This window comes from Buteo buteo, chromosome 3 (assembly GCF_964188355.1).
Source record: "Buteo buteo chromosome 3, bButBut1.hap1.1, whole genome shotgun sequence".
Taxonomy (NCBI): domain Eukaryota; kingdom Metazoa; phylum Chordata; class Aves; order Accipitriformes; family Accipitridae; genus Buteo; species Buteo buteo.
This window is the reverse complement of record NC_134173.1, coordinates 51,181,141-51,196,497: the sequence shown is the minus strand read 5'-3', so window position 1 is coordinate 51,196,497 and position 15,357 is coordinate 51,181,141. Positions and strand designations below refer to the sequence as shown.

Below are 15,357 nucleotides of genomic sequence, written 5' to 3'. Positions count from 1 at the left end.
CAAAACCCCAACCCCAACAATAACAAAAGAAACCCCACTCCAAGCAACAGACTAAAAGTCATATGATGAGATCTTTTGGTTTGTCTTCTGTTGATTTATGTTGCGTGTATTTTAAAATCCAGCTGGAGTCTAAGGATTTCTTAGTATTTTTTTCTATAAAGTGCAAAGCATGTTATCTGTATGTAATAAAACCAGAGCATCTCTGCAGTGCAATTTGAGAAAATTACAGCTTGTGTGGCAACTGAACTGCAGAATACAAAACAAATTTTAACAAATAGGCATTTCTGTCCTTGGGCTGAGGATGCAAACTATGGAATGTTGTAATTTAGCTTTGAATGAATTGCCTGGTGTCTTCCTGCGTGTCATGGTTTAACGCCAGCCAGCAACTAAGCCCCACACAGCCGCTTGCTCACTCCCCCACAGTGGGATGGAGGAGAGAATCGGAAGGTGAAAGTGAAAAAAAACTTGTGGGTTGAGATAAAGACAGTGTAATAGGTAAAGCAAAAGCCGTGCACGCAAGCAAAGCAAAATAAGGAATTCATTCCCCACTTCCCATGGGCAGGCAGGTGTTCAGCCATCTCCAGGAAAGCAGGGCTCTGTCACCTGTAACAGTTACTTGGGAAGACAAACGCCATCACTCCCAACGTCCCCCCTTCCTTCTTCTTCCCCCAGTTTTATTGGTGAGGATGACGCCATATGGTCTGGAATGTCCCTGTGGTCAGTTGGGGTCAGCTGTCCCGGCTGTGTCCCCCCCAACTCCTTGTGCCCCCCCAGCCTCCTCGCTGCTGGGGTGGGGTGAGAAGCAGAAGAGGCCTTGGCTCTGCGTAAGCACTGCTCAGCAGTAACGAAAACATCCCTGTGTTATCGACGCTGTTTTCAGCACAAACCCAAAACAGCCCCGTTATAGCTACTGTAAAGAAAATTAGCTGTATCCCAGCCAAAACCAGCACACCAGATTTGAGATGTGATGGTCAGGAGTTCTGCGCTTCCAGCAGCATAAACGTTCCTAATGTATGGATTTAGAGCACAGCATAGGTGAGGCAGAGCTTTGAGTCATGATGATGGAATCAATAACTGCAGTAACCTGCTGCTTTCTATCAGCCCTTTGTCAGAGGTCATCGTACCTGTAGCTGAGTAGTCAGAAGGGAATGTAGGGTTCTTTATTTCAGCTTATTAATGCAAAACTACTTTCATTAATAGCTGACTAGTTAGATGCAAAACTATTCATTCCTTCTGTTGACTCAGTTGATGATTGTCACTGAAAAAAGGATAGTGTAGACTGAGGCAAAAGGCACCTTGAATCACTGCAACAGTAGGTTTTTCAAGACAACATCTGCTGAGACTCCTAGATTCTCAAATAATTTTCATGATTTTGTTTCAAACATTTGTTGTTTCTTGTTTGTTTTTTAATCCTATCTACCTGCTACCATTGTGGTCACAAATTTATTGTTTTGTGATATACTTTTTTGTTGACTGTGTCATCGTGTCCCTGCCCCCTCCCGAGTAACTTTTTTTGCAAAATAACTTGGGAAATATAGGACACAAGTTGTGATGTGGAGAATAAAATCACTTATTTGGTAAATGACCAAATCTCTTTAGAAATGGACTACAAACCTGGTCATGCCAGTATAGGTAAGGTATTTGCAGAAGCCCTACTGATGCGTAGTGGTCTGCCTGACATGGGCCCTTAGTTGCACATTATCTACTGCATTGGGACAAGAAATGTAGGTAATAAGGAAATTGTTACAATATGGTTTTATAGTGTAGAGGATGATGCCTGGGAATGTGGGAGAAACGGTTTCTTTTTACTGTTTTAGTGTTCTTTTGTGTTTCAAAATACAAAAGATTAGATGTGTATCAGCCTGTTTCCCAGAAGGGTGAGAGGTTTAAGGAAGGCTTCTGGTATTTTTCTCATTAAATGATGGAGAAGAAGCAGGAACTGTTTTTTTTGGCTGCTACTCTCTTTGCCAAGCTGTATATTAAGTAATCTAGAAATGTCAGGATCATGAATTCAGTTACTAGAAGGAGAATTGAATAGTACAAGTTTTTATTTCAGAATGCCAAATCTCTTCCCCACCCCCACCCGCCTCTTTAGAACCTACTTATTTTTCTTTTCTAAGTTCTGACAAAATGATGGACCCTAATGAATTTATAACACTTTGCCCCATAAAGTCTGCAGGACCTTTAGGAAAGAGAGATATGTTGGAACCCTGTCACTACTGTGGAGGCTAGTTTCAGCAGTGCTATTCACCTTCAGAATACTGGCATTTTGATCTTCCTCTTAAAAACCTTTCTAAAAGCATGTCTGAAATCCTGGCAATAATTCCTATTATTTGGAGCACAAGCAGACCCTGCATTCTTTCCTGTCCTACTCCTTTAATAGTCTCCTTCACTTGTGGCAGTTTTCCCCTCTTCTAATTACTGTCTGATGCTAAATTGGCTTTGGTGTCTTTTATATCTGCTGCCGCTGCCCAAAGGTCTGGCAGGTGCCTTTGCTTCCTTAGCAGCAGCTCAGAAAGAAAGAACTGCTGCCTTCTGCATAGCTCTGTAGTGAGTTCACCCTCATTAGTCCCACAATGGAAACAGCTGCTTCTGTGACTTAAAAATGTTCTTTTAACCCCAGTTTTAATATTTCTGAATGTGCCTGTTAAAGTTGCCACAGTTGGTAGGGTTTGGGTAGGGTTTCAGCTTTCTTTATTCAGAGTTAGTTTGGGGGTTTTATGTGTAATTTGGGGGTGGTAGAGGGAAACCTCACTATTTAGAGTGGCCTAGTGGCTAATATCACTGTTGGGAGATGAAAAATTATGATTTATTGGGATTGCTAAATATTCCCAGGTCTGTTATATGACCATAGAAACTTAATATATTTATTTCATCTTTGCTTTTTGTGGAAAGAGAAAGACAGTTAAATTAAGACATTCTTTACATTTCCTTTTTGTGGTATTTGAGGTGATGGTTTCTACCCCAGCCTTTCTTACTGGATAGGAGAGAACAGAGCTTGAGAGAAATATGGATGGGAAATACACACCGCACCTGCAATATTATGATTACAAAACCAAGATTGTAAGTCAGACAGCTCTGAAAGGGAAGGTCTCTTTCCCAAAATGAACTTTGTCTCAGTGTGAAATACACAGTGCAGTAAATATCATGCATGTTTTAGGTGTATTGAACATGACATTTCTACCAGCTTACCTTAAGGTATCCAGCTCTGTAATAGAATTAACTTTCTGAGTATGTAGCCAGGAAATCCTGCAAAGGAGGGAACCTAAGGTCAGTTTGGCAAGCTCAATGCTCATCAGTTCAGCTTTTTGGAGAAGTCTTCTCCCTGTTCCCTTTTATAAAACTCCTGTTTTGTTTGGGTTTTTTTTCCCCTCGTGTAACTTGGAATCAGACAACATACTCCTCTTCTAGAATGGCTGTAGAAGTATTTAGGGTGGCTTTTGGGGAGAGCGTGGGGGTGTGTGAGAGTGTGGTTAAGATACCAGTATTTCCCCAATTGGGAATTCTTCCACCCTAATCACACCCCCACCCCACCCCCCCCAAATCCCATCCAAAATGTGTATGGTGAGGCTTTCAATAAGAAGTAATTTCCCCTGGGAAACTAATGAGCAGAACAGGTTTGGGACTTTCCCTTTTCTTCTGAAAATGTATAACAGATGGCTTGTGAGTGGTCAACTGTATTCAACCCTTGCCTTGCAAGATGAAGCTCAGCATGTTAGCTTGAGGACTGCGGTTTGGTTTTGGGGGTTTTTGTTGTGGGTTTTTTTTTTTTCCTTTCCTTGGAGCATTTTAGAAATTCCTTGTAAAGAAATAATATTGGAGTAAAGCTGCTTAAACCAATCTATTTGAAGGCTTTCTAAGATGAATGCTTAAAAAATTCTAGTCACATGCTAAGCATGAGGCCTTACTATGTGGTTAATTAACGGGAGCGAGAAATTTGGTCAGTCATATGACAGATGTACTACTTCAATAGTTCAGCAGTGTTTTCTTCTGTTATACATTTATCTTGAATATGCTGAACTATCATGAGATGAAAATTACTTTCCCTTGCATCTTTGAACACAGAGTACAAGCATCCCAGTATTTCCAAAGGCATGTTGATCTCCCAGAATGGGCTGAAGTACTTAACTAATGACAGCATGCTTCAGGATGCTTCAAAACTACCTCTTAGATGGTACATATTTTTTGAAAGCACTTCTGCCTCTAGTCCTTTCAATGGACCTATGTGTTCACTGTGTTTCAATGGAATTAAATCATGTTTCTATTTTCCTCATTAGTATAGCAGTATGTGATTACAAATGTGTGACTCAAGATGTATTTGCTAAACAACGCTGAGCTTCTGGAATAATTTTTCTAACCTGCAGTAAAGAATGTAATGTTTTATTTGCATTTTATATTCTGTTTGACTGAAGCACTGTAATAGCTTAACGTAGCAGGTAGTGACAAAGCTATCTGTCTTGGAGTTCATAGTCTAGATGATGAGTGACAGAACTTCCAGGGGATTTATTTACCGTGGTTGTCAGCAGTGATTTGTGCAGCTCGTGTAACTTGTGGTAGAACTCTAAAAGAAAATTGGAAAGTAAAAAGAACTTGTCATGTTTTTGAAGTTACTGACTTAAACGTGTCTAAAGAATTTCAGTCTTCAGAAATGTTGAACATGAAAAAATTTTCATGTTTGTCACTAAAACGGTTTGGGGTTTTTATCTTCAAGAAATGGGGTAGAGTTTAGCCACTCAACAGTATTGAGTGAACTATTCCAGGAAATAGTGCAGATCATTACTGTTAATGACATTTAGGGGTGGTGGAAGTGATTTCTAGTTACTTAGATGCAGTGAATGTATTAAAGCCATGTACTGATGTATTGAAAGTCTAAAGGGCATCTTACAACCTACATAGAAGCTGCAAAGAAAACTTGAATAGCCTTTGGATTACAAACCCCAAGATCGTTATCTGGGTGCACTGTGGATATAGGAGGTAGACACACTCAAGCTGTAGGTGTGGCACCACTCTCTTTATTGTAAGCACCTAGATTTTTAGATACTAGATAATCTTCACCAATAGTTCCACTTTAAAACAAAGATGTGGACTCTGTCTTTTACTGCTTGGTATAATTCTAGACTTTGCCTACAACTTTATAAACTTAAGGTGGTGTATGTGTATTGCCATTCTCTTCCCCTCCCCCCATTTAGACTGAACAGTTACTGTTTATGTAGTTTGTTTATTATTGGTTGGGGTTTTTTTTTTAAATTTTAAATACCATTTATTTCCTAACAGTTCTTCTGTTGGAAGTGCACTGCCACGGAGACGCTGCTGTGCTTATATTACAATTGGAATGATATGCATCTTCATTGGAGTTGGATTAACTGTGAGTGATGTACTATGATATACTTGCAACTGTGTGCGTGGGTGTGTGTGTGTACAAAGGAGCTCCCTTGGTTGACCAGCTCTTCTTTCCCAGCATTTGAGTAAAACCTCCCAAGTTTGTGTAGTTTTTGTCACCTCTATTAAAACCAGGGACTTAATCATCTGAGTTAGCCAGAAAACTGAAATGTTCCTTAAAAAAGTGTTCTGGCACTTTGAAAGTCTCCTCTTCCTGATGTTAAATTTGACTCTTCATCTCTCTAAAAACTTCAGTTTTATGAAAAATGGTTTTACTTCACTGTAGAAATACTGGAACATCTTGTTCTTGCTAGGGCTCTCAAAATGTCCAGGTTTCCAGAAATACATATTGCTGTATAGCCAGGAATGTAAGTTGCACTGCAGTGGAGGGGAATAGGATTCCAAAAGTTAGAAACATATATATGCCTTTGTAATTTGTACAAGCTATACAGAGTAAAACCAGATAATAAGCTATTATACAATCTGAAGGCTCACGTTGTTGTTACTCTATTACTTGGAAAACTGTCTGGCTTGCTTGGCTCTGAAGTATCTGGAACTGGTTATTAGAGTCAACTTTCTACCCGGCAGTCCCAGTAAAGTACGTATGAGGAAATAACCTGCAGTGGAATTCGTATGTGTGAGTCTCATTATACCTATAACTTGCGTTATAACTTGAATAAAGCTTAAATGAATTATGAAGGATTTTCCAGTTTCCCTAATACAAACAGTGACAGCCAGAAATAAAAACAGCAAGACAGATTTCTTTTTATATTATTTTTTTTTAACAACCTTATTGAGTTTGAAAATGATCAAAATGTTTCTCCACGAGGTGTGTCCAGAGGCTTGTGTAGCTTCCATCCTTGGAGTTTTTTGGGACCCAGCTGGGTTAAAACCCTGAACAGCTTGGTCTGACCTTAGAGTTGACCCTGCTTTGACTGGGAAGTTGGGACTAGAAATGTCCTGATGTCCCTTCCAAGCTCAATTACCCTATGACTGTGTAAAACTAAGCTAATAAAATATCTGATTTTTTCCTTAACAGAGTAAAAAAAGGTGCCAAAATGCCGCTTCTTAATATAATTTGCTCTTCCCTGAAGAGCAGATAGTGCTGTATGTTTGACACTTTCGTTTTCTCTTTTTAGGTTGGTACACAAGATTTCGCCAGGCGGTTTCACGCAACATATGTTTCTTGGGCTATTGCTTATCTTTTAGGTTTAATCTGCCTCATTCGAGCCTGCTATTGGGGAGCCATTAAAGTCAGTTATCCAGAGCACAGTTTTGCGTAGAGAAATTGTTAGATTATAGCAGATGAACATCTAGTAATTCTGGATATTACATCTTGGACACTTTTAAAACCTTTCCTGTAAGGATTCCATTCTGTTTAAAGTAGTTTTAAGACTGGGGGTCTCTTAAGAACAAATGTTCATTGCACTACATAATATGCAAATAGTTTGTTTTGCTGCTAGATTCCCTAGCTCTGAATACTAAAGCTGTGTTTACATGTTCATAACTCTGTCTTTATAGGTGTTGAATTTTATTTCAACAGACAGTATTAAGTTTTACATTTCCTTTGTTATGTTAAAATCCGTCTGCCATTTTTCTAGATGATGAGTAAGAATTCAAAAGCAAGAGTGTTTATAAGTGTTTCTACAGTAGCTTCACATTTGTACTTAACATTTTAACTAAAATTATATTAAAGTGGCTTGCTTTAAAACCTAAGCAATAAGCATTTTGCTTGAACTGCTAACTGTATCTTTTGCCTAAGATCATAGTGACCTTATTCAGGAAATGAAAGTTATGAGTGTACTTCAAAAGACTGACACTGTTGCTAGAGAGACATTTGTAAACACTGTATGCTTTGAGATTTTTCAGGTAGAGAGATGCTATTTTGGTAGTCCAGTAAAATTTCCATTTATCCAGGATTGGATTTCAGTTAGGATAAATGATTTCTTCCCAAGGATCCTGGGACTTAGGTGTTTGGTTTTGGTTTTTTTTAACTGGCAAATCCTAAAAGCCATGCTCGGATTTTGGAACTTAACTCCACTTATTCATACAAGTTCCTTTACAGGGTCTAAGGGAAGCATTTCATATGACTTGTTTCGTAATACTTCAGTGTCACGTAGGTGACAATAAGATGGTGATGGGTTGCCTCTTACTTTCCTCTGATCGTGTCAGGTTTTCCCTGTTTGGGAGAGTTATGCAGTGGTCACTGCAAAGGGAGACACTAAATTCACATTAACTGCTGTAATAAGAAAATGAGTAAACTGTTACTTGGACCATTCCATCAAAGTACATCTAGTCAATTTAGCACTGACTTGCTAAGAGAATACGGAAACAGAAAGTTTTTTCTAATGATGTATTCACAAAGGATTGAGGGACCAGTTCTTGCACTGCCCATCTTTATAGTTTTAAACAAGTTTTTGCTAAATTTGGAAGGAATGTCCTGAGTGATTTAGATGACTGTAGTAATTTAGATAATGGGGTCAGATGGGTAAATTAATGTGGATGTTTCAGGGATACATGTAATTTAAATTATGTTCCTGCTAGGACAAAATGATATTCAGATAAGGATTTTGGAGCACAATAAATGTAAATGATCAAACTGTAAATGATCTGTCTTTGTATGATGCTAAATGTATAAAAGCAGTAGCTCAGGATTACAATGTACCTTTTACAAATAAACTAATAAAGAAATAAAGATTATTATTCAAACTTAATATATTTTGTTACTTATACATAAATAAAAATACCCAAGTGGAAGAGTCTCCTAGTATGATACAGGAACAACAAAGTATTGTGCAGCAGAGGCGGGCTCTGCATTTTTGCCAAATGGCAGCCTCAGGAATGTAAGAGAGCAAGAACAAATTGCTGTTTTTTTGATGTTTTGGGAAGAATGAGGAAGTAAATAAGGGATGAGACCACTGTTGGGATTATGTTGTCTTTAGTCAATGGCTTATTGAGGGAATATGGTAATATACTTTCTTCTTTTCCTAATGCTGTTTACATCCCTTCACTGTAGGGATTTGCTGTGGTCGTTTCCATCTTAAACCTTCGAATACTCTTTCCAGTTGTCTTGTATTTCAAAATACTGCCTGCCCTCCACATCCTGAAATAAAGTAGACTGGGGCTGTACAGAAAATTATCCACTGCTTTTGTAACTTAAAGGATGGGAGAGCCTGGGTATGTTACATTAATGAATCAAAGGAATTTGTACTTTTTTCCCCCCTATGTTAAGCTGTACTTTATTTCCTATCTTGTGTTTCTCCTTTTTTGTCTTGAGCTTTTTGAGCAGAAGGGAAGATACGTGGACAAAGTAATTTATTTTTGTCTGGATCAGGATAATAGCACGATATTTGCTACTGCTTCCTTTTGCAAAGTGAAACATTGTAGTTACTTCTGTAAAATATGAAATGTATTGTGTCATGACATTTCAACCACTTCTGGGTACATAAGAATCATGATATTTTCACCATGTAAGGAAATTAATGGTAGAATCTGAAGGGCCTCTACAAGGGGCTTGAATAGATCTGGCTATTTGTGGAGTAGGCTTGTTTGCAGACAGTCATGATGTTCTGTGCTGAATACGTCTCAATCCATTGAACTTCTCTAAATTTTAAGTTAACAAAAATAAAATAATCCTGTCCTGTGCATACTGACCACTATAATCATAATTGCTCATTTCTTTCATTGGCTTTTAATAGTCTTTTCCTCAATGTATTATTTTTGTGTTAGATGGGGGAGGAAGCTACCCAAATTCACAGTGAAGGGTTTCTGTGCTTTCAGGTTTTATTTTCCTCTTCCCTACTCTCTTTCTACTCCTTCCCACCAAAGAGTTTTTATATAAACTGAGTGATGTTGACTAGGAAACACTTCAGACCTTAAACTGTGTTTTATTTTTTAATTGCAAACCTACTGATGAGTGAGTGTTTTACTGGTTTTATTTGTACTCCTCATACATGTTGATGATAAATACTAGAGGGTAGTGTTTCTGAAAATTAGATGATCAGGAGATCTTTGTTGTGAGTAGCATGTTGAAAGAAGCTAGAGGTTTCAAATCAGCCCAATAAGAAATTTACCACAAAGTGCTTGGAGAAGATGCTGAAGCAACCATGGAGCCATTATTGGTTATTACTGAGAAATGGATGATGAGTAATATTTTCTTTTTCCTAGTCTTTCAGACATACCGTATGTCTTCGCAGACAGGGAAAGCCAAGGCAGCACCTTAATGTGAAGTGGTAGAAAATCCCTGTAACTAACTAGGACTTGAAAAATAAATAGCAAAGCAAAGCAACATAGCAGCAAAGATGACTTGTCATGTTAGATCAATCTAACTGCCTTTTCTGACAAGGCAGAAATACTGCACTGAATGCAATGTGCCCTCTAAAAATATTTGTGAAATGTTCTTCCAAGCAAGCTTGAGAACCACATCAGTAACACTATTCAAACATTGTGATTATCAAACTGGAGGATGTGGCAAATACATGCCAGCTATTTGTAAATACTTAATATTTTTGTAAAGTTAATGTGTTGTTTACTTCATCTATTTAACTCGTAGCTGACAGAAACTGAGAGCAAGCTGAACAACTGGATTAAGTTAACCCATCCTGTTTTCCTATTTATTTTCCTTCTTACGTGTGATTCACATTTACAATGCCAAGGACTGAGCTTTCCCTTTGAAAAAATTTGTTGTGGAGTAGTAGATAATTGTTGAAGAAATTAGTATCACTTAACTACTTGCAATAGAAAATTGTAATCATATCCTTTAGTATACTGTGTAATGTTTGAAAGTTGGACTCTCATTATGTTAAATACCCCTTCATACCAAAGATTATTTTCTTTATAGTGGAGTTATAAACCACATTTGTCTCATTAGCCATATCAGATTGTGTCCCTGTTCCTCAGCGTTCTAGTTGTGTCCATCCCTATACCATGGCTCAGCAGCAGAGCTGTACTGCCATAAGAGTGTCAGTGACTGCACTGTACACCCACCACTGGGGTGGGGGCGGGAAGCCTGCTTGAAAGTTACTTAAAAAGTGCCTCCTTAATTCAGATTTCTTTCAGTGATTTTATTGGTACAGTTGATATGCAGCAGATGGCATGAAGGTGAAGAAACAAAAGGCTGGAGGTTGTGAAGGAGAGGGGAGAGAGGAACTTAACCTGATTTAAGTTATTTGCAAGATTTTGTTATGGTTATTTAAGCCAACAAGAAAAGAATATCTAGGCTCAGTTTCCTACAGATTTAACCACAAAAGGGCTTTTATTTTAGAACAATAAAGCTACTTGTTAGCCTGATTAGCTAGCAACTCATCATGTTACACTTCACTGGAGGATGGAGCAGTCTACCAGGGAGGTATCTCTGTATCACTTTTTCTGCTTTTATACTCATCTGTAGACATGCACTGTTGGTTGCTTTTGGAAAAAAGGACAGAGCTAAACAGACTTTGGATCTGGACCTGTGTAGTGGCTTTTATGGTTCCTTTTTCACAGGTTATTAGCAAGAACTGTGTTCAGCTAAATCTTGTGAACTAAAACAACAGATAGGACAGAGTATGGACTGGAAATTGCAATGATTTAGTAAAATGATTATCAAATGGGTTTAAGAACACTTATAAATAATGGCTAAAAGACAAAACTGGATGGGAAGCATCGGTTAATAAGGACAGTTGCATATTATGGTTTTATCCAATAACAGTGTATCTGTAATGGAGAAGCAATTTATTTCAAAGTAAATGTAATACTAGCTCTGTTGCATAGCTTTATATCAATTTGTAATGACATGGTTATAGTTGCAGCTTACTTGAATTTAAGTGTGCTGCTTAGTGTTTATAAAAAACTGGGGAAGGGACAAAGAGACTGAGGTTAGAAAAACACATGTAAGGGCATGCTGCTTATTTTTCTTGCAGTATTTACTAGGGAAAATGATGTGGCTGATGGAACTTCCAAGACTGATTTCGGTAAAAACTGTGTGAGAAAGAAGTTGCTATCAGGCTTAGGGGTCCAGGCCAAATGACATACAGCATATTACCTTCACAGAAAGATCAGACTGAATTTTTAGTATTTCCAAAGCAATATCTTTAAACTTTCCCTGTTATTTAATTGTCTCATAACCATGTATAATACATCTTTCTTGTCATACTTTCAACTTGTTTAAAAAATTAGCGTAGTTGCCTAGATAGGACATAGGTAGAGAATTTGATTTTTATATTATTTGCCTCCAAAATTTTGCCCAGGTAGTATTACTGGGGTATTTTGGGGTCCTCTTTATTTTGGAATGTGATTATCATGTTTTTCTTCAGATATTTTTTAATTTTGTATCTGTAATTGATACTACTGTGTGTAGTATCTGCCAATTTCTCAAGTTAAACTTTTGAAATACTTTGAATTCTTGCCTATTTATGGGATGCCTTCACAACATACTGAACATGATTTCTAACCGTTTCAAAGAAATAAAACATAAAGCACCTTGAAGAAATGAATGTTTAATAACAGGATTTCTATTGAACATCAATTTGAAAGGTGTAAAAGTTCTGCAAGCTTGTAGCCTCTCACCCTGGGCAGGCTGCGTGGCAAGGAACCCCAAACATCCACCAGAGAGCACACAGGTTTCCACAAAAGTTCTCTGGCTGTATTTCACTGAAAATGCAGTCACCCTAGAAGTCTTCCCTTCAGAAATCTGAGTTTGACAAACTGGCATTCTCTGATTATTACTTCTTTTTCCATCAAAAATTACTCAGCTAGCTCTAATCAGTGCTGAAGAGGGCTGAAAGAGCCTACAGTGCAATTTATAGTTTGTGTACCTTTCTTATTTAGGAGTAAGAAAACAGAACTTTATATTCCTTGTAACTTAAATGCACACTATTGTTATTTTGATGGAAAGGTCAATGAACTAGAAAGTGTGCTTTAAAAAATATTTAACTTGCTTAATGTTTCCATTCTCTGAGCTTTAATTGTCTCTTATTTCTGTTTTGATGCTTATAATGTCAAACATTAACTTTTTAGATCAAAATTTTCCATCCCAGGTGTTTATCTCAGGCATATTTTCTGTGCGGTTTCAGTTTAAATAGTACTGTTTTTCCAGGAATGAGAGCAGGGGAAAAACTTTATTTGTTTATGCTTAAGTAAAACCACATAGCTAGAAAATTTCAGCTATCCATGCCCCATGCTTTGGAGCAGTTTGGCAGGATCAGTTGGCATTATGTCAAGCATGTTTTCAGCTCTCCTGCGGAAGTGAGCTGAAATAATGGCTGAGTTATGAGACTTAAAAAAATTTCACCTGTGGGTTCTTGGTAGACATTTGTTAGAAGTAGTCAGCTAAGAATCTCAGAACAACTGTTTTATACTGGATATCCATTTCCTCTGAACTGGTCAAATTGGTACCTTCATTCTGGAGGTGCAGGAAATATACATGGCTTTCCTATAACTCCTCCTTCTACCATACATGAAAGAAGAAAGGACTGCCTCCTCCAGGGCTGCAGACTATTTTTTTGGCATTTGGGCAACATGAAGGAAGAAAAAAAAAAGTAACAAGGAGTGTCAGGATGGAGAAGCAGCCTAGAGTGGGATAGTGATACAAAACAGAGGCAGAAAACACAATCTGCGAGAGTCAGACCAAGGAATAGGAATAGAGGAAATCACACTATGGAAAATGAGGAAGAAATGCCTAATTCCTTAACAACATTAAAGTCTGCTTACACCAACCTTTACACAGACTGCTACTTTTTTGTGCCTGGTATGCCTTTTGGTATAAAGTCCACAAAGGATTGCAGCATCCCTGAGAAGATGCTTTTAGTACTCCCAGTCATTATCCACCTGACTTCACAGCAGAAGGATGAGGAGGGAGAGAACGGGCTACAAGCTAGTCTTCTGGGCTTACTCTTTGACACTGCCACTGTCTGCATCAGTCTATCCTGTATCAGGTAATGGGAGCTGGAAGACCTGTAGAAGCAAGACATTCCCCTCTGACATTAAGAGCACACTTGTCATCCTCCAAGCTCCCTCCATCAGCACTGTCCTATGTGACCAAGGGACCTTGGGAGTTCCTGGCAGAAATGCCCTGAGCTTGACAGCACCCTGGGGGCATCCTGTATGTGCCAGGAAAAGGGGGAGCCAATATAAACTCGCCAGTTAAATCTACCACCCAAGGGCCAAAACAACTAAGGAACAAGAACTACAAGGGCAATCTTAATTTTTGCCTTTTTTAAATTATAAATGGGTAAATGTCACTTACAAAGCTGTTGTATTTAATGTTATATTTGGATTGTCTAAACTGGACACTAGGAAGCTAATGGAACTAAGCAAAATAGTTAAAAATGCATGCACAGTACAAAACAAAAAGAACCCCAAACTCAGAGCCTGCTATGAAATAGCTTAGATTTTCCTCAGAGATCTGGCTCTCACAAAAAAAATAGAAAAAAAATAAATTATTGTTGTTATGCATTAATCTCTGAGTTGGTTTGCACCAGCCCTGACATGGTTGATGAAACACTCATGACTAAGCATCACTGTGTACCTACTGTCTTATACAGTGCTAACACAAGAACTGTCCCCAAATTAATGAATTCTATTCTGATTAGAAAACCACTAAAGTGGTCTCATTTACATATTGCTGAAGAGAACAGATGCTGTAGGTTTCCTGAAAAATCATTAGAATCTGCATTTCTATTCAAAATACTTCTAGTTTTGTTTAAAATGCCCTGTCACCAGTATCAGAGATGATATGCAATAGACAATTCATTGACTGTAGGCTTGGAGCAAATTAACGCATTTTGTGACTGTTAACAGTGAAAATAAGACAAAACATTACAAATGGGTTTTTCTTTCCAAATTTGGAAAATATAACATAGCAGCTATTATTGATAATAAAACCTCAGATGTACAAACATACTGGAATTTACTTTGCAAAGGCAGAAATGGTGTAGTCAGAAGACACTATATAGTTCTGGTATTACATCTGTGGCAGAAAGCTTAACAACAATGCTTTTTCCAGATTACCAAAGTAAAAATTAGTGAGAATAAACCTTTTTTCTTCATCTTTGTTTTAAAGTCAAAAGTAGAAAACATGATCTGTCAAATACAGTGATCTTAAACCAATGTCATTAAACCAGAACAGAAACACCCTGCAGCCCTTCTGTTTCAATTTAGTTTAAAACGAAAATTTAGTGCAACTGGCTTGAAAAAAAAAAATTAAATGCTTTTTGTTTTTTTTTATTTTAGAGAAATCCAAACTGAAAGCTTGGGATCTATCTTATTTTGGGAGACAGTAAATGAAAGCTTTCCATAGTTTCCTACCTCATGAATTACAGAAAGAATATTGTTGCCTCCTCTAATTCAGGCTTTGTCAAACTATTGAATTCTCCTATGCTTTTAGCATTAAGAAGACAGGGCAGGTTGAGAGTGTGGAGAACTCAGTGTCATGCGTCACTGCATGAGGGAAAAGCAGTGTTTGTCATGCACAGCGTGGCACTGTGTTGGGTGTGACAGTGCCCTTCTCTACACCACAGAAGTAGCCTGGCTGTAACAGTAGCCAGCCATTAGCACAGTGACAGGAGCAAGAATTTCTAGTGCTGACAGAAAAGACAGTATTACCAAAGCACAATTTATAATCTTGTTATGCCCAAAACAGCTCATGTATTTTTAATATAGCATTAAGTGTATTGGACTGTTGCTAATACTGATTTGATTTCTGAGACTAGGCAGAAGAATAATTAAAGGATAAAATTTACAATTTAAATGTTTATATTTGTGAAATTTAATTTACTTCCCTACTAGGATTATCTGCTTTTAGTTTCACACTTGTAAGTGCACAGGCTGGCTGAGCTAGAAAGCTTGAATGGAATTTTCAAATAATAACATCAGATCCTAATCTTGGCTTGAAGGAAAGCCTTGGTGTGAGCTGATTTAATGAGATATTTATGTGAGCTGACTGAACCCTAAGTTTCCTTTTTCATTATTACTTACGGCATCTCTCATTCTTCTTATATT

General features: G+C 37.7%; 1 protein-coding gene across 4 annotated transcripts in view; it reads left to right on the top strand.

The window, feature by feature from the left end:
• The window catches only part of PIP4P2 (phosphatidylinositol-4,5-bisphosphate 4-phosphatase 2), a 57,597-nt gene that overhangs the window by 17,595 nt on the left and 24,645 nt on the right, over positions 1–15,357 (top strand). For 3 of the 4 annotated variants that reach the window (XM_075023576.1, XM_075023574.1, XM_075023573.1), the window contains one exon: positions 5,275–5,365. In XM_075023576.1, the coding sequence (XP_074879677.1) occupies positions 5,275–5,365 (91 nt within the window). Of the gene's footprint in view, positions 1–5,274; positions 5,366–6,518; positions 8,154–15,357 lie in introns of those variants that run through there. The other variant, XM_075023575.1, reaches the window with a different exon arrangement.